The sequence below is a fragment of the Eublepharis macularius genome, chromosome 1 (assembly GCF_028583425.1).
Source record: "Eublepharis macularius isolate TG4126 chromosome 1, MPM_Emac_v1.0, whole genome shotgun sequence".
Classification (NCBI taxonomy): Eukaryota; Metazoa; Chordata; class Lepidosauria; order Squamata; family Eublepharidae; genus Eublepharis; species Eublepharis macularius.
In genome coordinates this window covers 23146795-23174058 of record NC_072790.1, presented here as the reverse complement: position 1 = coordinate 23174058, position 27264 = coordinate 23146795, and the positions used below count along the sequence as shown (strand labels likewise).

The 27264-nt window shown below is 47.6% G+C and overlaps 1 protein-coding gene across 1 annotated transcript; it reads left to right on the top strand.

Moving 5' to 3' along the window:
* Positions 1-31: 31 nt before the first annotated feature.
* Positions 32-26635, top strand: LOC129323830 (XK-related protein 5-like). Its single transcript, XM_054970581.1, is given in 7 exon segments — positions 32-89; positions 2083-2266; positions 7582-7763; positions 17107-17316; positions 22373-22542; positions 24241-24340; positions 26154-26635. Coding segments are annotated over 7 exon segments (1386 nt in total).
* Positions 26636-27264: the final 629 nt, after the last annotated feature.

Below are 27264 nucleotides of genomic sequence, written 5' to 3'. Positions count from 1 at the left end.
CCCAGCCGCGCGGCCCAAGCGAGCCCGGAGGATGCGCCGCGCCTTCGTGGGGCTGTCGCTCCTTCTGCTGGCCGCGGAGCAAAGCGCGCGTGAGTCTGGCTCGCTCTTGCCAACCCCCGAGTCTGGCAGGCTGCTGTGGAAGTGGCACCGCGGGGGGCGGGAGAGGGCGGGGCTGCCTGCCTGCGTGCACACGGGCAAGGCGTGCAGACGTGCTTAATGCCCGAGTCCAGCTGGCCCGCTTTCCAAGTCGTCGCGCGTTTGGAATCGCTGCCGCTGCGCGTCTTTCCCGTGGCACCCGCGAGGGTCGCCTCCGCAGGGTCTTTGCAGCCACCCAAGAAATCCCCTCGGAGACGCTGCTCCGCAGCCGTGTGAATGCGCGTCCGCCCGCCTTCCCGGGGTGCTCGTTCTGGGCTGCGGCGCCGGGCGAGCAGCCGGGGCGGCCTTTGGGCTCGCAGTTTCCCAAACACCGAGCCGGCTCCCTGCAGAGCAGAACGAGGGAGGGCGGGCGGGGCGGGCGCGCCTCCGTGTTTGAAATCTGTAACCCGCTGAGTGCCGCGCCGCTGTGCGGCCGACCGCCCCTTTTCCGCCGAGCACCCGAGCCTGCGCGCCTCGCTCGCTTCCAGCCTCCGTGCGCCCCGCCGGGCAGCCGTGTGGATGCGGAGGAAGGCTGATGCGTCGCCTTCCCCGGCGGGGCGGTCCCGAGCGGGCCCTGCGCGCTTGCACACTTTCCATGCGTGCACGCGAGCTGAATGTGCACTTTAGCGAGTCCCGTTGCGAAGTGCACGGAAAGTGGGTAATTCAGCCGGTGTGAAAGCAGCCAAAGCTTGTTTAAAGACAGCGAAGCGGAGGTTTGACTTCTAGGGCTTTAGTCCGGAGTCCGCCCTCTCCCCACCAACTTTAGTATTGGGTTGCCAACTTCCAGGTGGCGACTGGCGATTCCAGGAATTACAAATAATTTCCAGCGCACGGAGATCAGTTCCCTTGGAGAAAATCGCAGCTTTGGAGGGCAGACTGTATGGCATCTCATCCAGGATGGGCTCTCCCCACCCCACCCCCCTCCCCAGGCTCCACCTCCAAAATCTCCAGGAATTTCCCAGCCGGGAGCTGCATTCTAGAGGTGCCCTCTGCCGACCCTTCCTAAGACTTCGCTGCAGGGTTTTCCCCTGTCTCAAGATCCGCTGCGTGTAAATAAAGGACAGAAGGCTGAAGCCCCGGATTCCAAAGGATGCCCTTTCCCTGCCGTTTTCCTTGTTGCGGAGCCTGCTGTTTCGATGTGCCTGTGCGTCCCATAACAGGCGCATGAACTAGGGTTGCCAGCCTCCAGGTGGGACCTGGAGATTGTGTAGGGTTGCTGACTTCCGGTTGGTGAATTCCTGGAGATTGGCGGGGGGGGGGGGCTGTGAAGAGCAGGATTTGGTGAGGTGAGGGTCCTCAGCAGGAAATAATGCCATAGAGACCACCTTCTCAAGCAACCACTTTCTCCAGGGGAACTGATCTTTATTCTGGAAATCACCTGTAATTTTGGGAGATCTCCAGGCCCTACCTGGAGGCTGGCAACCCTCATCTTCTGGAACTCCATCCGACCTCCAAACTATGGAGCAAGTGGCAGCTTTGGAGAGTGGACTATGGCATTAAACACTCACTGCGCCCCCCCCCCCAACCCCACCCATCTCCATCTCTCTCCCCAAATCTCCAGACATAGACATGTGGAGTTGGCAATCCTAGTGCTGGCGCAATCCACTTCCAAATCCACAGAAAGGGCGGGGAGGGGGGACCACCCTCTGGATTTTGTTCAACCTGTTCAGTTTTTCTGAGCGGAAAATTGTAGCGGAACTGATAATATGCAAGAAAATGAATGTGAGCTAGAGATGGCGAGCTTGCTAACTTTTAAACCTTTTGATAGTTTTGAAATGGCTGCTTTAGCGTATATTTCTGCTTCCAGTTTTATATCTTGCGCAACTTGGGGGTAGGGGGGAGTATGTCAAGAGATCTGGGAATTCAGGTGGCCTGGAAACGGGAGCCAGGCCGCCTCCACCTCTGCCCCCTGCTTGTTCATGTTGCCCCCCCTCCTTTTCTCCTCAGGTTTCTGCACCACCCTCCATTACTTCCTCGCTGGCCAGCTGCTGTGGGGCTGGGTGTCTCTGGCCTTGCTGCTGCCCACCTATCTGGCTCAGGGCCTCAGCCTCCTTTGGTTCCAAGCAGACGGCCACCAACCTAGCAAGTCTCTGATACTGATCCACCTCTTGCAGCTTGGCATCTGGAAGAGGTAAACGAAACTTCTCTGGTGGGGTTCAACTGAAGTTAATCTGGGTGGCCTGGGTTCCAATCCTGCCATGAAAGCTCACCAAGTGGCCATGGGCCAGTCGCACACGCTCAGCTTAACCTACCTCGCAGAGTTGTTGTGAGGATAAAATGGAGGATACACACATGAAACTGCCTTATAATGAATCAGACCCTTGGTCCATCAAGGTCTGTCTCGTCTGTTTAGACCGGCAGCAATGCCAGGGATTGGACCGGGCACCTGCTTCCTGCCAAGCTGATGCTCTGACCACTGAACTACGGCCCTCCCCTGAGGAAGGAAGAATGATATACGCTGCTTTATGTCCACATTTGCAAGAAAATGGGATATAAATAAAAACTTAGCGTTTGTGTAACCGCACATGTAGGGTATATTGAATTAAAGCTTCTGAGCGACAGTAAAATAAATAACGAGGAGCTGCATCAAAGAGTTCACGGGAATTTGATTCTGTTCGGGATGCATCCGTTTGTTTCATTTTTATGCAGACTGTTGCCAACTAGCCAAGATTTTATTCTCCTTGGCAGAGTTGTGCCCTTCGAAGCCAGTTGACTTCAGCACATCGTATAACTGAGGGAGAGCCATCCTCGAATTTCTCGTTCTCTGCTCAGTCCCATCCTCTGCTTCTAAACCCTGCCCTGCCCCCCTGGATAGCTGCCAGATCAGCAGGCGATAGGGTTGCCAGGTCCAGGGTAGGAAATTCCTGGAGATTTGGGGGGTGGAGCCTGGAGAGGGTGGGGTTTGGGGAGGGGAGGTGCCTCCGTAGGGTATAAGGCCAGAGAGTTGACCCTTCATAGCAGCCATTTTCTCCAGGGGAACTGATCTCTGTTGCCTGGAGATTGGTTGTAAATCTGGGAGATCTCCAGCTACCACCTGGAGGTTGGCAACCCTAGCAGGTGAGGATGCGGGCACCCTCTTCTTCAGGCCCAAGCAGCCCTTTTGTTTCATGCCATAATGCCAGAGGAAGTTTTCTGGTACCCGGCCACCTTAAGTGACACACACACACACACACACACATAGGCAGTTTTGATCAGGCATCTGATGAAGAGAACTTGATTCTCGAAAGCTTATGCTATAATAAAATTGGTTAGTCTTAAAGGTGCTACTGGACTCTTTTTGATTTTGCTACTACAGACTAACACGGCTAACTCCTCAGGATCTACACACACACACACACACACACCCATCCATGTGTAGAAGCCCGTTTCCACGTGTGTGAATCCTCTGCTGGATACACCCACTTGGGATCCAGCCCGCGCCTAAATGGGAGTTCCAGTCGGCTGTAGAACTTGCAGCCAGCCGTTCAGCCCAGCCTGGCTTTACATTGGGAGTAACTCTGCCGGGGACTCCTGTTTATTTCTTAATAATAGACTTTTAAGGGGACAAATTTGGGGGAATTAAACAAATATATAGAAAAAGTTAAGTTTGTGCATCAATAAGACCGCAAGAATATTGTTTATAAATGATGTTATGCGTCGTAGAGAAAACTGAAAATGGTTTATTATACGCAGGGCTTTTTTTCCGGGAAAAGAGGTGGTGGAACTCAGTGGGTTGCCCTCGGAGAAAATGGTCACATGGCTGGTGGCCCCGCCCCCTGATCTCCAGACAGAGGGGAGTTGAGATTGCCCTCCGTGCCACTTGGCCACTCCCTTCCTCCGCGTTCCCCCTGAAAAAAAGCCCTGATTATATGGGTATTATTATTTCTTTACATATTATTTTCTGTTTCTTTCCTTTTTTCTCTTCTTATATATACTTTCTTTTTCCTTTTTTCTTTTCCCTTTCATGGGATTTTAATCTTTCTATTAAAATAAAAATAATTAATTTTAAAAAGGATTTCTATTTGTTTATTTACTTCCTCTATACCCCACCTTTCTCCCTGATGGGAACCCAAAGCAGCTTGCATCATTCTCCTCTCCTCACTTTTATCCTCACAACAACCCTGTGAGGTAGGTTAGGCTGAGAGGAGTTGATCGGCCCAGGGGCACCAAGCAGTCTTCTGCGGCAAGGTGGGGATTTGATGGCGCTATCGGTGCCAGATAGTTGCTCGGGTGGAGGAAACCGTCATCACCTTTTCTGGATCTCGGCTACACTGGAGCTGTCCTTGCTGTACGTGCAGGCAGGTAGACCGGCACCATTGCCTTCATGTAACGTGTGCGTTTGATTATCCAGCTGCCCAGAGCTGCTCTCGCTCCTAACTTCTGTAGGGGTTCCAGGCCTTGGTATCATCTTAAGCAGTCTTTTTAGAAAGAATCTAGCCTTTTCAGAGCAGAGGTATTGGAAGGCGATTCAGGCCGCATATAAGAACCTTGCTCTTGCTCACATAAAGAGCCTACATGCAGGATTACCCACAACCTGCCAATCTCGTTCTAGTGGATTGCAAAACGCATTTTGTCCTGCAACGCTGGTGACACAACACCCTCGTGATGCCAAACACAAACACATGTTTTGGAAGGTGTCGTGAAAGTAGATGCTACACCCTGCTATTATGCCACATTTGTTTAATCTGGTGCAGAGTTACCGGTTTCAGTAGGCTCAGACTGTGTAAGATTGCTCTGGTGGTTGTGGTTTGGGAATAAGGTCCCTGTACAAGTGTTGCCTCCACCTGAAAGACAAAAATATTGTTGCTGGCAAAGAGCCGTGTCTGCTGACTGGCCAGTTTGTACCCATGTATTTATGGCAAAGTGAAAGTTGTATTCTGCTAGAAGGGTAAAATGTGTGAAATAAATTACATGCTATGAGCTGGTTTTGGTTATCTAAATTGGTTGACACTGTAGGAGTGTTTATCCTGGTTAGATTTGAACAGGGTGTCTCTTAAAACAACTAATAAAAGGAGTGTGTAGGATTCTGTTCTGTTTTGTACTTTGTTTTACAGTAATGTCATATTATCTTGTGAGCTTCCCAGCTTGTAGCTGCATGCATTTGGAAATATGTGGCACAGCCCTCCTGGGACTATACCACTTCAGTAGGAAGGGGTGGGGGCGGGTACGCAGGCTTTGAGATCAATTGTTTAACAGATTTCCACTGGACAGGAGCTTTTGATGAAGATTAGAATTATTCTGATGCTCAGCAAGATGCAATGGTTAAAGTGACAGGCTAGGATCTGGGAGACCCAGGTTCGAATCTCCACTATCATGGAAGCTATCTGGGCAACCTTGAGCTACAAGGAAAGGCTGAGGGCCTTGGGAATGTTTAGTTTGGAGAAGAGGAGGTTGAGAGGGGACATGATTGCTCTCTTTAAATAATTGAAAGGCTGTCATTTGGAGGGGGGCAAGGAGCGGTTTCAGTTGGCAGCAGAGGGTAGGACCTGAAGCAAAGGGACAAAGGTACCAGCTGGATATTAGGAAAAACTTTTTCACGGTCAGAGTAGTTCAAAAGTGGGATCAGCTGCCTAGGGAGGTGGTGAGCTCCCCTTCACTGGCAGTTTTCAAGAAGAGGCTGGATGAATACTTGTCAGAGATGCTTTAGGCTGATCCTGCACTGGGTAGGGGGTTGGACTAGATGGTCTGTATGGCCCCTTCCAACTCTATGATTCTATACTTACATACTGTCAGCTTAACCTGCCTCCCAAGATTGTTGTGCAGATGAAACAGAGGAGTAGAGGATAGTGTAAGCCACTATGGGGTCTAAGGCGGTGTACAAATGAACTAACTAAATTAAAACCAATAAAATATTTTAAGGCCAGGCATTGACAAATTTGCTTTCGCTCTAGCAGTCCGTCCAAATATGTAGGGCCCAAGCTCATTTTTGAACTTTCAGAGTTTTGTATTTTAATTACCCAATTTTCTCATTATTGCTACCGCAAAACCTACTGTGCTTTGCAGTTTCTCGTAATTCTGTTACGAGAATATGATATGATATGACAAACTCGTGGAAGTATATAAATAAATATGGAGCTAACCCTGCCTGTCGTCATCATGAAACCATTGCTGCAATTCCTAGGTGCTGCAGTGAAATTCCTGTGCACTGTGGCTAATCACTTGCCCAGGATTTGTGGAGCCCTGTTTGAATCCTGTCTTTCTCCAAGGAGCTTGGGTTTCCATTCCTGTTTCTCCCGTTCCCCAGTTTAACCTCAAAACAATCCTGTTAGGTGTGTTAAGCTGAGTGAGAATGTGACCAGCCCAAGGTTACCTAATGAGGTCATGGCAAAGCAGAGATTTGAACTTGAGTTTAGTCTAGCACTTTACCCCCCACTACACCATGTTGGTCCTCTTTTTTTAAAAAATAGTTTGTTTTTTTTCAAAACGCAGACTACAAGCATATTGTTACATTTTTTACATTTCTGCTTTCTAACATATCTAAATTACTCTAATAACAAATGGACTATTTACAACAGATCTGTTCTTATTGTTGCCATTATATTTTATAATATGCCACTTTTATAATATACCACTTGGAGTAATTAAAAAGTTCAAGAATATATTTGGTTCCTCATATAATACTTGATGTTGTGAAACTGATTTGAGTTTCAAATCTTTGTTTTGGTTGAAACTGTGTTATTTGACTATTATATGCTTAGAATTGTTTGGTATACTGTTATAAAAGGTAAAGGTAGTTCCCTGTGCAAGCACCGAGTCATTACTGACCCATGGGGGGACGTCGCATCACCACGTTTTCTTGGCAGACTTTTTACGGGGTGGTTTGCCGTTGCCTTCCCCAGTCATCTACACGTTACCCCCAGGAAACTGGGCACTCATTTTGCCGACTTCAGAAGGATGGAAGGCTGAGTCAACCTTGAGCCGGCTACCTGAACCCAGCTTCCGCCGGGATCGAACTCCGGTCATGAGCAGAGCTTGGACTGCAGTACTGCCGCTTACCACTCTGCGCCACGGGGCAGAGTGGTATAACGTCTTTATGATGTTATAGGAGGTTGTATATTAATAAATTCAAAAAAGGAAAACCATTTCTCCAAGAATCCTGTTGTGTTGGGAAATTTTTCTGCTTGGAATATTTTGTCATTAATTTTTTCAAGTATAAAGTGATCCCAGATTTTAGAGAACCTGTTTGAGATTGGTGGAGGGTTGTGTGATTTCCATCTTGCTGCAGTTGCCCCCTTAGCTGCAACTAATAGGTTGTTTATAAGGTCACATCTAATTCGGGGGATTAGTATGTTGTTCCACTGATCGAGAAATGTTATATCTGGTTTGAGGGGAGGGGTGTTTGTTGCCTCTCTTTGAACCCAACTCCGGAAGACAGGACTGGAAAAATGGCTGCAGAATACAAGTGAAGAAATGGGCGGACGAGTATGCCGCTTCTGTTCAGGGTTTCTTTTTCAAAACTCTTGCCAGGTACGGGGATGCTCTGCGGTCGGCCGTGAAGGACGGAGGAGGCCCCGGGGCGAAGGAGCTTGTGACGCAGCAGGGAGACCTTGCCGTTCTGCGCCTGCTGGAAGCTCTGGTGCAGACTCTGCCAAACCTCCTCCTGCGGGCCTCCTCATGTGTAGTGATGGAATCCCAAGTTGTTGTCCCAGGTGAGCACCTTCCTTTAAAACTGCAGCATGGCACAGCTCTGCAGACTGTGATAAGACTTAATATTTTATTTATTTATTTTATTTTATTTGTAGTCCGCTCTCCCCGCACATGGTCTCAGAGCAGATTAACATCATGTAAATGCATATAATAAAGACCATTCAAACTCTGGCAGCAGTCATATAAGTACAGCAATAAAAACATATTCAGACAGCCCGCCTTGCACCCGACATCTAACATCCTTAAGATCCACGGGCAGGGTGGCTGAGATTCAATGAATACAGGCTGGGGGATTTTCACCGCGTTCCAATCCCCTCCACGTCTACAGAATTCTGCGAAACTTGGTTTCAAGTAAGCGCACACTGATCACAACCAAAGCTCTTATTAAACCTGTTAGTTCATTTTTTTTTCTGTGTAAAATATTCTCATGGTGACTGAACAGTGGGCAACATCAAGCCCAGTTGAACTGACTTAGATACATACCAAGACATATAAAATCGGGGCTTTTTTTCTGGGAAAAGAGGTGGTGGAACTCAGTGGGTGGCCCTTGGAGAAAATGGTCACATGGCTGGTGGGCCATCTAAACTCCCCTCTGCCTGGAGATCGGGGGGCGGGGCCACCAGCCATGTGACCATTTTCAAGAGGTTCCGGAACTCCGTTCCCCCACGTTCCTGCTGAAAAAAAGCCCTGTATAAAATAATGAAATTAGTAAAGCAACTGTAACGACTTCCCCATAAAAAAATATGTGCAATTCTTTTGTTTTTATCACATATCCCTGTGGCTTTTATGAGTATTTAAGAGGACCTTTAATCTCCTGTCTGGAAAGGCTTTGCTCCTGTCCATTACGAGAGATGGAAACTATAGGGCACATGTTTTTTAGCTGCCCATATTATAAGGAAGAACGGGATGAGATGATCACACCGTTATTCGGTAAAATCTCTGGTTTCACTGAAAAGGCTAGACTTGATTATCTTCTATACGATAAGCATGCCAAGATTACCTATCAAGTAGCCGGATACTATTTGGTGATATTCCGGTCTCGGAAATTATATTGTACTGTAACTAGATCTTAATTTCAAACTGTTTTATTGTACGCCTTGAACTTTTGTTTTTAGTGTAACTGTGTTATATGATTGGTCAAATGACTGTAAATGACGAATGAATGAAAATGAATGAATGAAGAGGACCTTTTCTTTTTCTAGACTGAACACGTTTTTTAAAAGCTAGTCTTCCCTTCAGGTAAATAGAATTATTATAAAAACACTACATGGAAAATGAGTCCTGTTGAAGGGAACCCTGGCATAATATTTTAAGAGCAGCTCGGGCATGGTCTCCACCCTTTATTTGACACCCCCCCGAACTTAACCTCGATGCTACCTTGCCCATGGGCAAATATCCTCTGTGGGGCTCTTTCTTTGTATGCAAAGAGCTGTGGGTAAGCACTTCCGATACGGCTTTTCCAAAGTGGCACCTTTGACTTTGATGTGAGTGCAAGTGGGTATGCATATGCGCAGACATGATCTCTGTCTTTCTCTGGGTGTGATTGTTGTGAGAAAATTTCGTCCCAGCTCCCCTGGGCTCACAACAAGCTGGGTTCTTTGCTCTGTTTAGCCCCTTACCACAGGCAATGTACTGTGTGGTGCATCTCTGGACCTTACCTTAACCTAACTAACCCTTAACACTACAAAAACTTAACTCAGAACTGTCCTTAACCAAGTCTAACAATGTTTATTAAAATGTTAATAAACAATGTTTATTAACAATGTTTATATTTCAGCATGCAAAAATACACAAGCCAAAAGGTGCCACACAGGGGCCTTGGCGGTGAACACAAGTAAACCAGTAATATGAAATTCCCCTGAAATACCTAATACTAAGACAGAGAAATAAAAGAGAAAGAAGATAGCCGATCAGTTCCCCCCAAAGAACGAGAGCTCTCGGCCGAGATGCAAGCCTACAGGAGTCTAAGAGCCAAGCTACAAGTGACGCCTGACACAGGTTGGACACGTGTCAGCTTCCCTCAAGTTTTGATGGGAAATGTAGGCATCCTGGTCTTGCAGCTGTAATGGAGAGCCAAGCTGCAAGACCAGAACGCCTACATTTCCCATCAAAACTTGAGGGAAGCTGACAAGTGTCCAACCTGTGTGAGGCATCACTTGTAGCTTGGTGGGCTCTCTGCAAGCTGGCACAGTCGGCCTCGAGCCCTAGGGGCCAAAGCCTTTTATAGAGAAAGATCAAGGAGTTTGGTAATTTGTTACAATCATCAATTGCGTTTGCTTTGTTTTCCTTTGAAGGTACAGAGAAGGGATGTTCCCAAACAATAAAATTAGTACATCACTTCTTACAAGACAGGCAGTGTATTTTGATACAAAAACATCTGGTGATACAAATGACAGAAAAGAATTTCACACTTCTCCAGCCTGGTTGTTTTTCTAATTCACAGAGATAACACCCAGAGCTGACCGCCTTGTCTCCTGCTATAGAACAATTTAGATGCAAGAGGCCAAAAGAGTTTTGCATGTGCTCTGTGTCAATTAAGAACAGCTTTATTGCCCTGGTTGGCATTTTTCCTAGGGGAAGAGACTCCTACAGACTGCAAGTGGAGAACACTCGCTGTGCAGCCTCTTGGGAGTTTAGTCAAGCCTGTGCTGGATCTGTGTTTTACCTTTATTAAATAATCAGTTGATTTTTCCAAGTCAAAACAAAAATTTTCTTACCACAGTGATCTTGCTGATCATTTTTGGATTTTTATTCAGTGTTTGTATTACTTTATATAAGCCAGCTTGGAAACCATCTGGCTGAAAGCTTTATTTCCCCCCTTCCTCAAAATGCAGGATAGAAATCCTTTCAAAGGGTAAATAAATTGTACAATAAACCAATATAAGGCCTAGCTCAGGTGGGCTTTCCACACACATTTCAATGTTTTAAAAGAGGCATACGTACTTTTATCCTGCATCTGAATTTTAAAAAATCCTGCAGTTCATCGTTGGTCTTCCTGTGCAGTCCCACGTGGGACTGTGCATGCGCTGGCCTGCCGATTTTGGAGATTTCTATAGCTCAAGATCACTAGGGGGCGCTCTCGCCTCTCAGAGCACATGCGCGGCTTTCTTTCCCGCCAAAAATGGCTCCTAAGAGGCGGAGCACCTCCGACATACCTTCAGTTCCTCTTTCGCCGCCGATAGTAGAGGTTTCCAGCTCTTCTGTTCGTTACGATGTTGGAAACAGCTCTCTTCAAGCATTGTGTATCCTGCGATAGAAAAATGACAAGGTCGGATGTCAGGATATGGTAGACAGGTCCCTGTAACCATTGCAGCAAGACACGGGTTCTTGGTTAAATGGTTTTTATTCAGAAATCCAGTTCTTTCCAAATATATGTCCATAGATTTACTCAGAGGCAAGAAAGCATCCAAGCAGTACACACTTCCTTGATAGGAATAAAGACTTGAGGAAAATACAGTTCTAAATACTCAAACATTCCCCACCCCCCTCTAGACCACAAAATTGCGCGGGAAGGAGTCTGGGAACTTCTGGAGTTTAGCTAGACAAGACAAAAAGGCATACAGAGAAACGGCAACATTTCAGACGGTACAAGGTCATTTCAGCCTGTGTTCTCAGGCTGGTAGAGGGAGAGAAATGAAAGTGATGATTAAAGCATTTGTAACTTGAAATCAAGGCACAGTGTTAGCAATAGTGCAACACTTAAGACAATGACATGGATGCAGACATGACATTCGAGTTGCTTATACTGTTTGGGGGGAAACCCACAACGCTCAAACTGCAAGCCTCCCTCTGGAAGGGTCAACTGCAAGCCTCCCTCTGGAAGTCGCTATGTTGGCCACTGACTTACCGGCTGCGGCACCATCGTCTGCCTCGTCCAGGTCCGCTGATCAACATGGCCCAGATTCCACCGGCTTGAAAACACCTCGCTTCTGACCTTCACCCAGTCATTCGGAACCTAGACCACCAGAGCTGACTGCCACCTCGGTTTGGAGCTCATTGGAACCGGCAGTCCACTCGGAACAAAGACCTTCAGTTCCGAAGACTCCTACAAGTCGACCACCTTCAATGTTGGCTGTGGTCTCTGCGTCCCCTCGGAGGACTCCTGACCCAAAGACTCCTCAGAGTCGGAACACTTTCAGTGCCGGCTACTACTCCACCAGCTTCACATCAAGAGGATCCCTCCTCAGCTACGAAGCCCTTGGATCTGACTCGGGCTCCGGGATCAGCAGGATTCAGCCTGGAAAAGAAGAAAAAGAAGCAGAAGCATTGATCTAAACAAGAGAAGGCTGTTTTGGAGAGTATGCTTTCGCGCGTGCCCCCCCCCCCATTGAGTCGGCCAGAAGATGTTGGTTCTGAACCCCTGGAGAAGAGACGTAGGGGCTCAGGAGACCATTCATCAGCACACAGTACTCCTCACTCCAAGGCGACTCAGGATGAGGATGTGATTTTGGTGGAAAAGCCCCCCACACCATCGGGGTGACCTAGATCAGCCTCTCACAACTCTTGGTCACCTAGATCATCTAAGGAGCAGAGGGGTCGTTCCAGACATCGGCACAGCCCCTACTCCTATAGAAGTCACTCAAAGGATGATCGTTTGATTGATGAACCCGTTCCCTTCTACCGTCAAAGGGAGAGTTCTTCTTACTCAGACTGTCCTTACAGGAGAGAGTCCAGGTCTCCATCCCTGCGGGTTTATTCTTATGCAGATTCAAGAAGGACCCCGCTACCATCTGATACAGACTTGGCAAGAGGCACCAAACATACTCGGGCTAGCAATTCCCCGATATCTGAGTCTCCTGACAGAGAGATCGGCCCCATGGAAGAAGCATCTCCTACAGATGACTTCAGGGCATATAACGAGCTGCTCCAACGTTTGGCTAAGGCCTTGGAAATAGATGTGATGTCTACAGAGACGAAATTCACAGATAAAATCTTGCAACATATATACTCCGGTTTGACCCCCAAAGTTACCTTTCCATTGATCAACGGCTTTGTAGAGTTGTGGAAGGGCTTAAACTTGAAACCTGCATCCACCCTGCCTACCAACAGAAAGGTGGAAAACTTGTATTGAACAAAAGATTACCTTTGTACTTTCTTCTCGGCTCACCCTCCTCCATCGTCTTTAGTGACAGAGGTGATGAAGGCTAAGCCTAAGCAGGGCTCACTTTCAGTCCCTTCCAATAAGGAGAGTAGGAAGATAGACACGATGGGGTGCAAGTTTTATACCTCGGCTGCGTTTGGGGTGAAGGTGGCAAATTACACCGCAATGATGGCCACTTACGAACTCCTGCTGTGGAACAAGGTGGCGACCTTCGTGCCTAAGCTGCCTGAGGATCAGAAGATTTTCCTCAGAGTCATCCAGGAAGAGGCAGTCCACCTGTTCCGCCACCAGATTAACGCTAGCAGAAGCATGGCGGAAACCTTTGCTAGGTCTTTACTCTCTGCAGTAGTCCTACATCACTACACTTGGTTAAGGACGGCGGCGCTCCCTGCAAATACAAAGAATAAAGTGGAGGACCTCCCCTTTGAGGGGAACACGTTATTTTCTGAGAAAACAGATTACTACCTGTCAAAAAAACGGAAGGATTGCCTTACAGCTCGTTCTTATGGAGTCCTTCCTCAACATCAGCAGCAAGCCTCATCCAGATCTTACTACCGATCTTTTCAAAGAGGCCATCAGCAGTGCTACCAGCCATACCATGGGTATGCTTACCTGGCCCAGAGGTCTTATCAAAGCCCACAGTCCTCGTTCTCCAGACAGAGGCAAAATCAAAAGAATAAGCCAGGGGCACATCAGCCCCATGCCAAAGAACAGCACACAAACAATTCTGACAGTTACAGGGCCCTGACCCACTGTTTGGGGTCAGGCTGAGTGCGTACTTGGCTGAATGGTGTACATCTGATGTTTGCTTTAAAAAAATAGTTGCGTTTGGTTATAAAATTGAGTTTTTGCAATTACCTTATTTACAACTCCCTGTGTTTACTTCTGAGACTCCTCAATCGGGAGTACTATCGGAGCTCTCAGTGCTTTTAGATAAGGGCGCTATTGAGGAAGTTACGGGCCGCTCCTCGTGGTTGGGGTTCTACTCTAACTTGTTTATGGTGGAAAAGAAGGATGGAGGCCTTAGACCTATTCTAGACCTCCGAAACCTGAATAAAGTCATTAGAGTGCGTAAATTTAAGATGATTACCCTGCAAGCGGTCTTGACTTTGTTGCCTTCTAATTCCTAGTTTGCAGTTTTAGATTTAAAAGATGCCTATTTTCATATTTCGATATTCCCGGAGCATAAAAACTTCCTCCATTTTTCCTATGGCCCCCGTGTCTTCCAGTACAGGGTACTACCTTTCGGATTAGCTACGGCATCGAGGGTTTTTACTAAATGTATGGCAGTAGTAGAGGCCCATTTGAGAGTCCAGGGGTGCTGTATTTTTCCCTATCTGGATGATTGGCTGATGGTTGGCTGTTCAGCGGAAGATGTCACTCGACAGGCGTCCACTACTTTGACACTTTGCTTACGTTTGGGGTTGTTTGTCAACCAAAAGAAATCTAAACTTACCCCTGCCAGATCTATTCAGTTTATAGGAACGATTCTGGATGGCATTCAGGATGCGGGTTTCTTACCCTTGGAAAGAGCTCTGAAGATCAAGACACTCATTAAGAGGCTAAACAGATGCCATTTTCAGTCTGCTCGGTTCCTGCAAACTCTGTTGGGCTGCATGGCCTCTACCACTGCGGTAGTGCTACTGGGTAGGTTACATATGCGCCCACTGCCACTTTGGTTTAGTTTTGTTTTTTCCCCAGAGAAGGATTCCCAATGTAGGAGGTTTAATGTCCCTAGAAGAGTCATTAGCTCCCTGGACTGGTGGTTGGCTGACTTGAATCTCTTCAGGGGTGTTGACTTTGGCTGTTGGCAGCCTCACGTGTTGGTCACTACAGACACCTCTCCTTTAGGTTGGGGTGCCCATTGTGAGGGTTCTTACGCCCATGGTGTGTGGGACGATTCAGAAAGTGGGGAGCATATTAATTTGCTGGAACTAAGGGCTGTGTTATATGCATTAATCTCCTTTTCAGATACTGTAAAGAACAAGTCCGTCCAGATCCTTACCGACAATACAACTGCTATGTTTTATATAAACAAACGGGGGCACGGCGTCTGTGTCTCTGTGCAACGAGGCAGTGAGAAACTAGACGTGGGCCATAGACCATTCAGTATGGCTGCAGGCCGTTCATATCCCTGGTATGGACAATTCAGTAGCGGATCATCTGAGCAGACTACAAGGGGACAACCACGAATGGTCCCTCCAGGACACATACTTACGCCCTGTCTTCTCCGAGTGGGGTTTTCCAAACGTAGATCTTTTTGCTTTGGAAGAGAATTGCAAGGCTCACGACTTTTGCTCCAGAGGCAGCTTAGGCTGAAAGTCTCTTGGGGATGCATTTCAACGCAGGTGGTTGGGACACCTCTTTTACGCATTCCCCCCATTTCCACTTCTAGCCAGGGTCCTCAGCAAAATTCAGAGGGACGGGACATCAGTCATCTTGATAGCCCAGTTTTGGCTGCATCAAGGATGGTTTCACACCCTCCTGCAACTGCAGTCTCGTATGTACAGACTCCCAATAGTACCGGACCTTCTGTCCTAGAGGAGGGTTCTCCACCATGAGATAGAGAAACTCAAACTGACGGCCTGGCTGATCAGACAGGACATACTTTCTCCTCAGAAGTGACTCATGTACTACAAAATGGAAGGCGACTGTCTACCCGCCAATCCTATGCGCTTAAGTGGGATAAGTTTACGACTCGGTGTTGGGAAAGGGGTTCAGACCCCTTCCTCTCTCTCCTGCCTGAAATCCTTGATTTTCTATGGGAACTCAAACAAAAGGGGTCGGCTAACTCTTCAGTTAAAGGGTATTTAGCGGCCATTTCCGCTTTTCACTCTCCAATAGACTGTAAAACGGTCTTTTCTCACTGCACAGCTAAATTATTTTTGAAAGGTCTAAACAATTTGTTTCCCCCATTTAGGGCCATTGTCCCTCGGCCACGTGTCCTCTGCGTTTTCTTTCTGTGAACATGACCTTTCTTGTAGCCGTCACTTCAGCTAGGAGGGTGGGGGAATTAGCTGCGTTATCCTGTCAACCCCCTTACCTAAAGATTCATACTGAAAAAGTTGTTCTTAGAACTAGAGTTTTTGCCTAAAGTAGTGTCTAGTTTTCACCTTTCCCAAGAGATATCCTTACCGTTTTTTTCTGCACACAGAGTTCGGAAGCGGAGAAAGCCCTTCACTCTCTAGATGTAGGCAGGGTGATTCTCTTTTATTTGGATCGGGTGAAACCCTTCAGGGTAGATTCCAGTCTGTTTCTGTGTTTTTGGGGGCAGAAGAAGGGTAAGAGAGCAACCTCTCAAACCTTAGCTCGATGGGTTGTACAGACGATACTAGCGTGTTATAAAACTGCTGGGTAACCTTGCCCTCTGGAGGTTCGTGCCCACTCTGCTAGGTCCCAGGCGTCGTCAGCGGCTCTCCTGAAAGGGGTCCCTCTTCAAGACATCTGCAAAGCGTCGATGTGGGGCTCAGCCGGTACCTTTGTCAAACACTACGCGCTGGACATCTTAGACAGAAAGGAGACCACGGTGGGCACAGCAGTCCTACGATCAATCTTTCTGTGATGAGTCTGCAGCACCTCCACCCAGGTATTAAGCTTTGTAATCTCCCATGTGGGACTGCACAGGAAGACCGCCGATGAAGAACAGTGTTTCACTTACTTGTAACTGTTGTTCATCTAGGTCTTCCGTGCAGGCACAAGGGCCCTCCCTCCTTCCTCGCGAACACTCTTGGTACTTACCTTGCTGTAGGGCGGCGAAAGTGGACTGAGGGTATGTCGGGGGTGCTCCACCTCTTAGGAGCTGTTTCCAGTGGCAAAGACAGCCGCGCATGCGCGCTGAGAGGTGAGAGCGCCCCCTAGTGATCTTGAGCTATGGAAATCTCCGAAATCGGCAGGCCTGCGCATGCACAGTCCCATGTGTGCCTGTACGGAAGACCTAGATGAACAACCATTACAAGTAAGTGAAACTGTTTATATCTTTCAAACAGTTGCAAAAATACTCAGCAGATTGGAGGTTATCAGTATTAGCCAATTGATACCTTCCATATGTGGCAAAATTCTAGAACTGGGTTTTCCCTCCAGTGGTAAGTACTTCCCTAGCAGGCCTTGCTGCTTTGAAATCTTTGTCCTTTACCATACGTGCAAGAATGTCACAAGGGCAGCCTGTAACCTTTGGTGCTTTCTGCCCTATAAAAAAGAGAGACCCACACATCTGGTGATGTTTTCTGTTCCGCTGCTCTCTCTAGGCTTGAGTGCTGGGCTTAGCCTGCTCTCCTTCTGCTGGGCTTTGGCCTCCGACAGCCGCTTTACATGGATCGTCAAACCTGGTCACCTCTCTATGCCTGGAGCTGCCTTCTTCTACCAGTTATTATGGAGGGCGGGGATGATCGGAAGCAGGGTCGTGACCTTGGTCCTTTTTGCAAGGGTTCATCACCTCTGGGTTTTTGTTGCTGCAGGTAAAATCAGCATTGCGGTGAATATTGCTGGGCCGTTGCCAGATGGCTTACCTGAAGCCGCTCCATGCCGCAATGTTGTGGATCGTGCCGGGGAAAACGTGAAATATCGCGTTTTCTCGCGTGACGTCGCACAAGAAAACGCGATATTTCGCGTTTTCCCCACACGATCCACAACATTGCGGCATGGAGCGGCTTCAGGTAAGCCATCTGGAAACAGCCCTGATGTAATGGTTAAGAGTGGCAGGACTCTAATCTGGAGAACCGGGTTTGATTCCTCGCTCCTCCCTTGAAGCCAGCTGGGTGACCTTGGGTCAGTCAAAGCTCCTTCAGAGCTCTCTCAGCTCCACCCACCTCATAGGGTGATTGTCATGAGAATAATAACAGCATGCTTTGTAAATTGCATGAAGTTGCAATGAATGTTGTTGTTATTGCAGATAGTCCACTGTAATCTGGGTATAACATTTTGGTTGCACAATGACAAACCTAGTAGAAATCTCAGTTGTCTTCTACCGGCACCTAGAACTGCTCTTTCTATATAACAAGCTTTGTATGATTGCTTAGGAAGTAAAAATCATACATTTCCTGCAGATGTAGAAGACAAAATGGCCACAGCAAGATAAATTCATCAAGGAAACCTTGCCTCTGTTTGAAGTGGTGGTGTGCTGAAATAATTTTGGACACCATCCAGGCAAAGGGAGACCCTTTTCATAGATTTCAGCAGGAGAGCTAGGTGTTCCCTTAAGTCCACCCTGAATATCAAACATGGTTAATTTGGACAGGATCCTGCCTTTGCGATTTCAGTACTTTACTGCAAAGGACTTTTCCATGGAGGAGGACAAAGGAGTCACGGTAGATGCTCATTGGGAGATTCAGCGTTGCATAAAAGTACAAAATGGTCTCAAAAATCTGGAAAATGAATGTTGCTATTTGGTGAGGAATATATTTGGAAGTCCTTGTCCTGGAGCCCATATGAGAGATGTGCTGTCTAAAGACATAACAATTTTTGAAGACATCTATGAATCTCTACACACAAGACGCTGGGGCATGTGTCCGTCAAGTGTCAGGAGACTCAATGTTAGCCAGGAAGCATAGTTTTGAAAGACAGAGTCAACGGAGATGGCTCCAGAGGGGACGGATTCTCTCATAGCCCTCCACCACCTTGGGCATGCTGGACTGTGGCCCCTTCCGGAGCTTTTACCCTGCCTCTCGCTGCTTTGAATTAACCAAGCCTTGGCTGGGCAAAGGCTCTGGAATGGGAGACGCCAAAGGTGGTGGAGGGCTGAAAGGCTCTGTCATTTAAACTATGCTTCCTGGCTAACATTGCATCTCCTGACATGTGAAGAACATGTGTCAGAAGTATTGTGTAGAGAAATTCTCAGACATCACTCTGGCTTCTGCCAACTTCTGTTATGCACAGTAACTGCAGGTGCCTCCTCCATCTCTTCCTGCTTGGGAAGAAGGAATATTTACATGTCATGCTTGGCAGGAATTTTCCAGGATGTAAGGAAGTTGCTTCTGCCATCTTCTGAAGTCGGATCACCTGAGAATTTTTCTGTGCCTAAGTTAAATACAGGGCCATTTCCATACGACTTACCAGCCTCCGGAGCATTGCGCAAAACACGCGGAAGATAGCCTCTTCTTGCCTGAAATCACGCCAGGAAGACACTATCATCCAGGAATTTTGCACGACATTGTGTCTTCCTGGCACGATTTTGCGCGAGAAGACGCTATCTTCTGCATGTTTTGCACAATGCTCCGGAGGCTGGTAAGTCGTGTGGAAACGGCCCAGGTGTCTTCCATACAAGGATGGGGTTTTGTGGTTTCCTTATTATTATTGAGGCAGCAGATAAAACGCAGAAGTAATGGGGCTTTCACATGGCAAGTTTCCCTGCCCAAATCCCCCGGAATTGGCTCCCCCCTTTTCCTGGGCCGCTAGGGCTTTTAGAATCATAGAGTTGGAAGGGGCCATACAGACCATCTAGTCCAACCCGCTGCCCATTTCTTTTTAAAAGAATCAGCACTAATGTATAACTATATCAATAGAACAATAGATACATCAACTTCTCTGAATTTGCAGCCATCATTTGTATCCCCTTTCTTTGCAAAGATAGGCCTTTTTGACAGTTACAAAGATATATCTGCAAGGGAAGGAGACAGAAACGTAAATTTTATTAAAAAAATGAAAGCTAAGCCTTCAAAGAACCTGATGTATATCTTGGTACAAAAGTATATTGAATATTGTGATATTCAAGGGCTGATTTTTTAAATGAAAAGCCTGGAGAGAAAATGACTGCTGTGGGGACAGGGTCAGTGAAAATGGCTGCCATATGAGCCAGAAAATACACATGTACCCACTAGGACTGCCAGTCCCCTGGTGGGGGCAGGGAGATCCCCCACTCCCAGCCTCTCCCCCCCCCCCCCGCTGCCACTCACCTCACCAATGGGGCAAAAGGTCTGAAGAATGGGCCTGGAAGGCAAGAAACCTCCCAGACCAGTGCCCAGTCAGCACACTCCCCACAGGCGTGACATCATTGCGCTTGCTGGGAGCGCACGTGCACAAAAAAGATCACCCAGGTGTCCCCCTTCCCCATCCAGAATTTTATGGGGACCTGGCAACTTTGGCAACACTACTGAGCAAGGCATGTTTGAAAAAGACTGGAGAAAAGCCAGGGAAACCCCTGAGGGTGTCTTAGTACACCACAAAGCTGTGGAGAGGCAATGGGGGGAATGTTTCCCAAAAGCATAGGACTTGGGGCAGATAACCTGTGTGAAGGACCCCACAGGATCTGATCTTTTATGTCAGAATTGTTTAGAAGGGTGTCACTGTACTTAGGATTGCAGCATGATTTACTTGGAAGTGAATGAATGAGACTTCTAAGCAGTAATAGCTCGGTTAAGGCTGTTATAGTGTCTTTGAATCTTTCTGGAGACTGATCTTTAAGGAGCTCAGGGTGGCATACCCAGGATTCTTCTTCCCCTCCCATTTTTATCCTCACAACAACCCTGTAAGGTAGATATGACTTACCATGATTAGACCAAAGGATTGTGGTTGAATGGGGCATTAAACCCAAGTCTTTCTGATCTAGCCAACTTCAACATTCTAACTGCTACATCACCCTCAGTTAGGTACTGACCCCAATCCTGGACAGGTCTCCTCAGAAGTAAGGGACAATTTGATTCAATGGGCTTTACTCCCAGGAAGGTGTTTTTAGGTGTGCCACTGTAAGCACGGAGGGGTGCTTTTATTCCAGTAGGGAAACAGCACCATGACTAGACAGACGGATGTTAAGAGGGACACCATTGAAGTAAATCTTTCCGTTTGAATCCCATTGTGATTAAATACTGCTCCACTCAGCTAAACAAGTATTGAGTCTGCCGATAATTTTCCTTGTACAGATCACACAAGCATATTCATGTTGATCTGATGTGAGTTGTTATTACCTTGATAAGTCCTGTGTTGCAGAAAATCTAGCAAATCCTCAGCTCTGTTTGGAGACAAACACTTTGGCATACCTTACCAGAGCTCCTCTGAGAATGCAACAACAGCAACATTTGATTTATATACCGCCCTTCAGGACAACTTAACAACCACTCAGAGTGGTTTACTAACTTATTATTATCCACACAAGTATCACCCTGTGAGGTGGGTGGGGCTGAGAGAGCTCTGAGAGAGCTGTGACTGACCCAAGGCCACCCAGCTGGCTTCAAGCAGAGGAGTGGGGAATCAAACCCAGTTCTCCAAATTAGAGTCACGCAGCTCTTAACCACTGCACCAAACTGACTTTCAGTTATTTTGATAACATGCTGGAAGTGCTATATAAGTTGTGAAGTCTTACTGTTATATGAGGCCATTTTAAGTCTCTTCAGCCCCTCTGGCTTGAAATGCCTGCAACCTGTCAGGGCTTGCCGCGGCTGCCGCTGGGCATGGCACTGGGCAGTCTGCTCCTGACGTCACAGGGGGCCAGGGACTCTGCAGGACCCTGCTCTGTGGAAGGTGGGGCGGTATACCTCACCCAGACTCCCTCTCAGTCCACTCGCTGGCCTGCTCAACCTGGCCTGCTTACCCTCTGCGTCCTCCTTCATCTCCTCCTTCCAGAACTCTCCTCCAAGCCTCCACCCTTGCATTCTACTGCTCTCACTCCACATCATCACTCCTCACTCACACCCACCACCCCAGAGCTCTTCCCAGCCACCCTTTATAGGGTTTCCTCTCTCTGCCCCGCCCTCCTTCTAGGCTTGTTCCCTCTCCTGACCGGGCCCAGCTGTGCGTCCCTCCAGGTGTTTCCCTCCAACCACTAATCCCTCCTGGGCTCCTTTGCTTTGCTGGTAGGGTGGGGTTGAGTGCAAGCCATCCCCAGCTGAGGGCTCCTTGGCCTTGCTCACGAGGAGCTGCCCCAGCCAGCCTCTGTGCTATTGAGCTTGCCTGGCCTTGCTCACGAGGAGCTGCCCCAGCCAGCCTCCGTGCTATTGGGCTTGCCTGGCCTTGCTCATGAGGTGCTGCCTTAGCCAGCTTCTGCGCTGCCTGCTCAGCAATGCTGAGCGGGGCTACCCATCTCCTCCCCCAGAATGCCTGTGGCAGCCCCCCCTGGAGAGGCTTGGCTTCTAGCAACTCCTGAGCCAGGCTGCTGTCTTCTAGCCATGGTGTGGCTCTGGGCTGTAGAGGCTGCTTCCTCTCCCTGCCAGGTAAGGGCTCTGCTTGGGTTGCTGCTGCTGCTGCTCCCACATTCTCCCTGCTGTGGCCCTTTCCCTCTGGCCTGCTTAGCCCCCTTTCTTCCCCCTGGAAGGTGGGACTGGCTGGTCTCTCCTTGCCCCCTCCACCCCTCTGAGGTTCTGGCCTTTTACCCCTTCCCCCTGGAGTAGGTAGGTTCTGGCCCTGGTTGCCGGCTTGGGGGGTGGGGTTGCTGCCACCCTTTTGTTCCTTGCTGTTCCCTCTTGTCAAGTCTGGGGGCTGGGGCTCAGACCCCGGACACAACCTACCAGTGATTCTTGTGTGGGTTGTGTTCCACCCCTCGCTTCTATATAATCTTTGTGTGTTTTATTATGTACTTTGCTTCAGGTGCCCACTGGCTTGTGATGTCCTACTGGATTGTGGCTCAGCAGACGGACATCTTCTGAAATCCCAGTAGCTGGAGAGTATTCAATTTCCTCACAGGAGCTGTATACATTTTTTGCTACGTCAGTTTTAAAGATGGTCCCTCCCATTATAGAGTAACCATGTATTACATCGTAAGTTATAGTTTTCTTGGCTGTTTGTTAACCTGCGAAGAAGAACTGGAGACAATTAGGGCACCTTTTGTGTAATGTGCATTGTCAAAAAACCGACAACAAAACTGCATGACAGCTGTTAATTGGGGCAAAACTGGTCCAAATATCCTCCGAGCGATTGCCCAAGGTGACTATTCTAGAATTGGAAACGAGTAGATCTAGACACTTAAAAAACTGCTGTCCAAGACTTTGAAGCCAAAGTTCTTTTGGTACCTGGTACCAAATGTTCAGTAATGGTAGTTATTCTCAGGTGACTGTGAGATAGATTGCAGCTGTAAGAATAATTTGCGGTTTGGCATCTCTGCTAATAAATGAATTTAAAAAACACAAAATTTGCACAGTGTTGTTCATTTTTTAGACAAGGTAGTAATCAAGAGTGTGAATTATGTGTCAGGCAGTTTTCCTATCCCCGCCCCCCCCCCCCCCCCCATAAAACCTCTTATTTTTTGATTAGTAAACTGTGAGTTAAAACTGAGGGTAAACTTTTGCTGACATTTGCAGCTTTGGATCTTGGTTCCTGATTCAAAAGCCTGACAGTCATATCAATGTAATAGAGAGGGAAAGGGGGCGGATCTTAAGTTGGGGGGAAATCTCCCTGCCCAATTCCTAACTGTAGTAACTCTCTTCCTCCTGAAGAGAGTGATGGAATTGATGCTTTCAGTTCACAGACAGCCTAGTGTTTACTTCAGGGGTCCATGGCGCCCCACAACACCTTGCCTGGTGCCCTCCTGAGTGTTTTTAGAAAGTGGGCACGGTCAGGTGGGGCTTTTTCCCAGCAGGACTTTTGCTTGGCTATTGGAGATCTCGTTGGCTGCACAAAGATCTCCACTGAGTGACTGAAGTTGTATGCAAGAAAATATTTTTAAACAACATGTTTGTTTTAAAAGGCATGCTGTTTAACAGAGCTACTGCCTGAAATGTTGAAGAGTTACTCTTAGAGTCAGGGCTTTTTTTCTGGGAAAAGAGGTGGTGGAACTCAGTGGGTTGCCCTTGGAGAAAATGGTCACATGGCTGGTGGCCCCGCCCCCTTATCTCCAGACAGAGGAGAGTTCAGATTGGCATGGAGGGCCATCTCAACTCCCCTCTGTCTGGAGATCAGGGGGCGGGGCCACCAGCCATGTGACCATTTTCAAGAGGTTCCGGAACTCCGTTCCACCACGTTCCTGCTGAAAAAAAACCCTCCTTAGAATTATGTGTGACTTCGCTTCTTGATGTATTGTGGTTGGCTCTGCCTCTTGTGGCAGCCATTTTGTGGTTGGTTCTCCCTCCCGTGGCAGCCATTTTGATGTTAACTCTGCCTCCTGTGGCAGCCGTTTTGTAGTTGTACCCACCACTCTGTGTCAGAATTCCAATGGTGCCCTCAGATTCAAAGGGGTTGAGAACCCCTGGTCTAAGCCTGCGAAAGTGGGGAGGGCGGAATATAAATGTAATAAATTAAATTAAATTAAATATTTTTAAAAAATTATGTGCCATTGCTGTATGGCAACATATGGCCTTGGGATGCTTTCGGCACAGGACATGCCCTTTATTCAAGAAGTGAAGGGCCCCTGTTTGAATCCTGAGAAAGGGAGTCAGAAGACATGTCATGATGGTTTCAATGTGTATGTGATATGTAAAGAGTCATCTTTTCTTGATTGCTAACTCTCTGCTCTCTCTTAGATGATGGCCTTGGAAAATATCCTTCTGCTGATGATGACAGGGGACTTCTTCCAGGGGAATCAGCGGAGTGGCGTCTGGGTTATGTCTGGATTCCTTGTGGGTAGGGCATCTCTCTGTGGCTTAGCCCCCCTCCCTTCCAGATGTGTGTGTGTATATTCATTGAACATGGAAGAAGAGTGTGGGGCTAGCATCCTTTCCTCCCTGTCAAATTACCAACCAATAATATGTAGGGAACTTTGATTCCCTCCATTCCAATAATGCCTAACGTGAGCGGTTCATTCCCCTGCTTCCTAGACAGATCCTTCTGCCAAATAAAAGCACATGACTTTGGGTGAAACTAAACGTGCAGGTTTTCAAAGAGTTGGGTCTCGGTTTCCTCGACCCAACTTGGGTTTCCAGCAGCTACACAGCAGCTTTCGGAATGTCTGTTTAAAAAATAAAGGAGAGCCCAAATGACCTCAGAACACCTCGGCAGGAGGAGGGAGTTCCCCCCGTTTTTACTGCTCCTTGTGCACAGAATATTCCACATGGAGCAGAAAAGAACTCCCTCCTGCCTGCACAGCTAGCTTGACCCTGAGAACACCTCTGTGGGGAACAGGGCGGTGGGGGGGCTCCTCCCTCTCCCCTCAAGCTGTTTTCCAAAATAGCAAGTGGAGAGGGGGTTTCTGTTTTGCTGCTCCACATGGAGTGTTCTGTGCATGTGGAGCAGAAGAGATGGAGAAAAACCTCCCCTTGTGCTCTTTTGATATAGGGAAATGACTTGGGGGGAGTAGGAGCTCTTCCTTCCCCCACAAAGACATTCTGAGGCTATTTGGACTCTGCTTTTTTTAACAGCCATTCCCCACAGCTGGTGTGTGGCTGTGAAGAACCTGAGCTGGGTTGCAGGAACCCGGACTCAACTTTTTAAAATACCTGCACGTCTTGTTTGACAACCTGCACGTCTAGTTTGCTACTTCTCATTCCTGGGATCTCTGTAGTCTCAGACTTGGTTTAAGTAACCGTTCTTTTAAACTGGTGCAGCTTTTATTTTTGGGCCATCCCTGCAATGAGGTTCATAAAAATGTTCTGCACAAAAATGTTACTAACCTGTCAACTTAAAAAACAAACACACACTTTGAGGTGGGGGAATTCCTCTAAGCTCAAATCTGAGAAAACACCAGATGTTCTAGGGTCACACAGTTAGAGGAGAAAAATAATATTTCTAAGGGGAAACATTTTAAAAATCTTATCATGTGACCTCCTTATCTTCATCTCCCCCTTGAATTTGAGCGAGGGCTTGCTAGAACACAGATCAGATTTTGTTTTGTCTGCCTTTGAGAAACAAACTATCTCACAGAATAGCCATAAGCAATCTTGCACAGTCCACACACAACCAGTTTCTGGAACAATTCAGAGTCACCAATGGTGACCGGGTGAACTTGTTCATTACAGGTTTATCTTTATTGTCAATTTGTCCGTTTTTTTTATTTGTGTGTGTGTTTTTGTGTCTCTTTCCTGGAACTCCTTTGCCTTCATCATTTGCACCACCAGAAGAAATTCAACAGTTGCCTCCTTTCCCTAACCTGTTGAATCTTTTCTGGAGTTGTCAGAGGAGTCCTCCAGAAGGAAAAGCGTATTTCACATAACTCTACAGTTGATGCTGAGTGTCTGTCTTGTGACCACGTATAATTCGTTTACCACAAGCACCGGAGTGCAGACTGAAATTAAATATGCTCACCATAAGCAAAACGGTTGTGTGAACTGGCCTTTAGTTACACTTCAGGAAGGAATTGTGAGTTGATTTGTGGAGGTTTTCTATGACATAGTTTGTGAACATTGAGCCTGACAAATTTAGGAAGTCCAAGGTATCTGTGAAAGTTGTGTGACTTCATTTAGCAAGATACTAATAGAGCATTGTGTCTTTTGTTCCTCAGGTTCAGTCGCTCTGGTCACTTACTATCGCTGGTTGCATCCCAAATCCACAGAAATCTGTCAGCGCTTCCTAAAACGATCATGCAACATGGGACCTAAGGACCGTAAAGGGATTGGTGGATCTGTCCTCCAATCCACGAACCAAATCATCCGGAGCACTGGAATTTCAGGTTTACTGGACCTCGAAGTGTTGAGTGCAGAACCGGCTGCTCCATCTATAGGAACACCGCACTGTTTGTCTTGGGCAGAACTTGGGAGTTGTGAAGATGTCAAGGGTCCTTGGGAGAATCACCACCACTGGCTCTTGGTAAAGCTGGCCTTGAGAACTGGAGACATCTCCAAAATAAACGCCGCTTTTGGAGACGGCGGAATTGGTGAGTTGTATCCTACAGCAGTGGAGAAACACAAGTCCTCCATTGCCAAGGTTGGTCCCAGGAAGAAACTGATCTTTTCTACAGTGGGGGGGATTCCCTATCAGTCCTAAAGCAGTTATTTCAGAAGAAAATGAAGCTGCAGAGCACTTGAGTAGCAATGAGGAAAGTTCTTCAGCCACTTTGCCAGCCAGCAAACCCATAGTTGCGGAAATCCCGGAGCAAAACTGCAACCCAATCATCAGCCCACGCCTAGAATTTTCCTCAGTTGGCACAGACGTAATCAGTGAACACAAATGTCACTCCGGCGGATGGAGAGAGACCAGTAGTCAAGTGCGACGTGGCAAAAAGCAAGGGGAACAACAGTTTCCATTGTGCACAAGTTCTACTGCGTACTTCACAGCCAGTTTAGAGGTGGGTTCCTCTCCAGACGAAGAGCACAAAATGGTAGCCAGCGTTTTTTCAGATGTTGCAAAAAACAGCTGGAGTAGTTGTGTACAAGCAGGCCAAATAAGTAAAGGAAGAGGATTCCTAGGGGCTGCAGCTAATACAAGTCCCATTTTGGCTGGCACCAACAGCTGCCTCCCAAGAACTCCTGTCCTCTGCTTCCCACCCAGTTTCAGCACCTCAGCATCACGCGAACTTGAAGACCAGCAGGGAACGTTGAGGTTGCATTGTGGCTCTTCAGACACTAACCTTTCTGGGACCTGGTTAGCTATGCTAAAGGGGAACAGGAGAACTA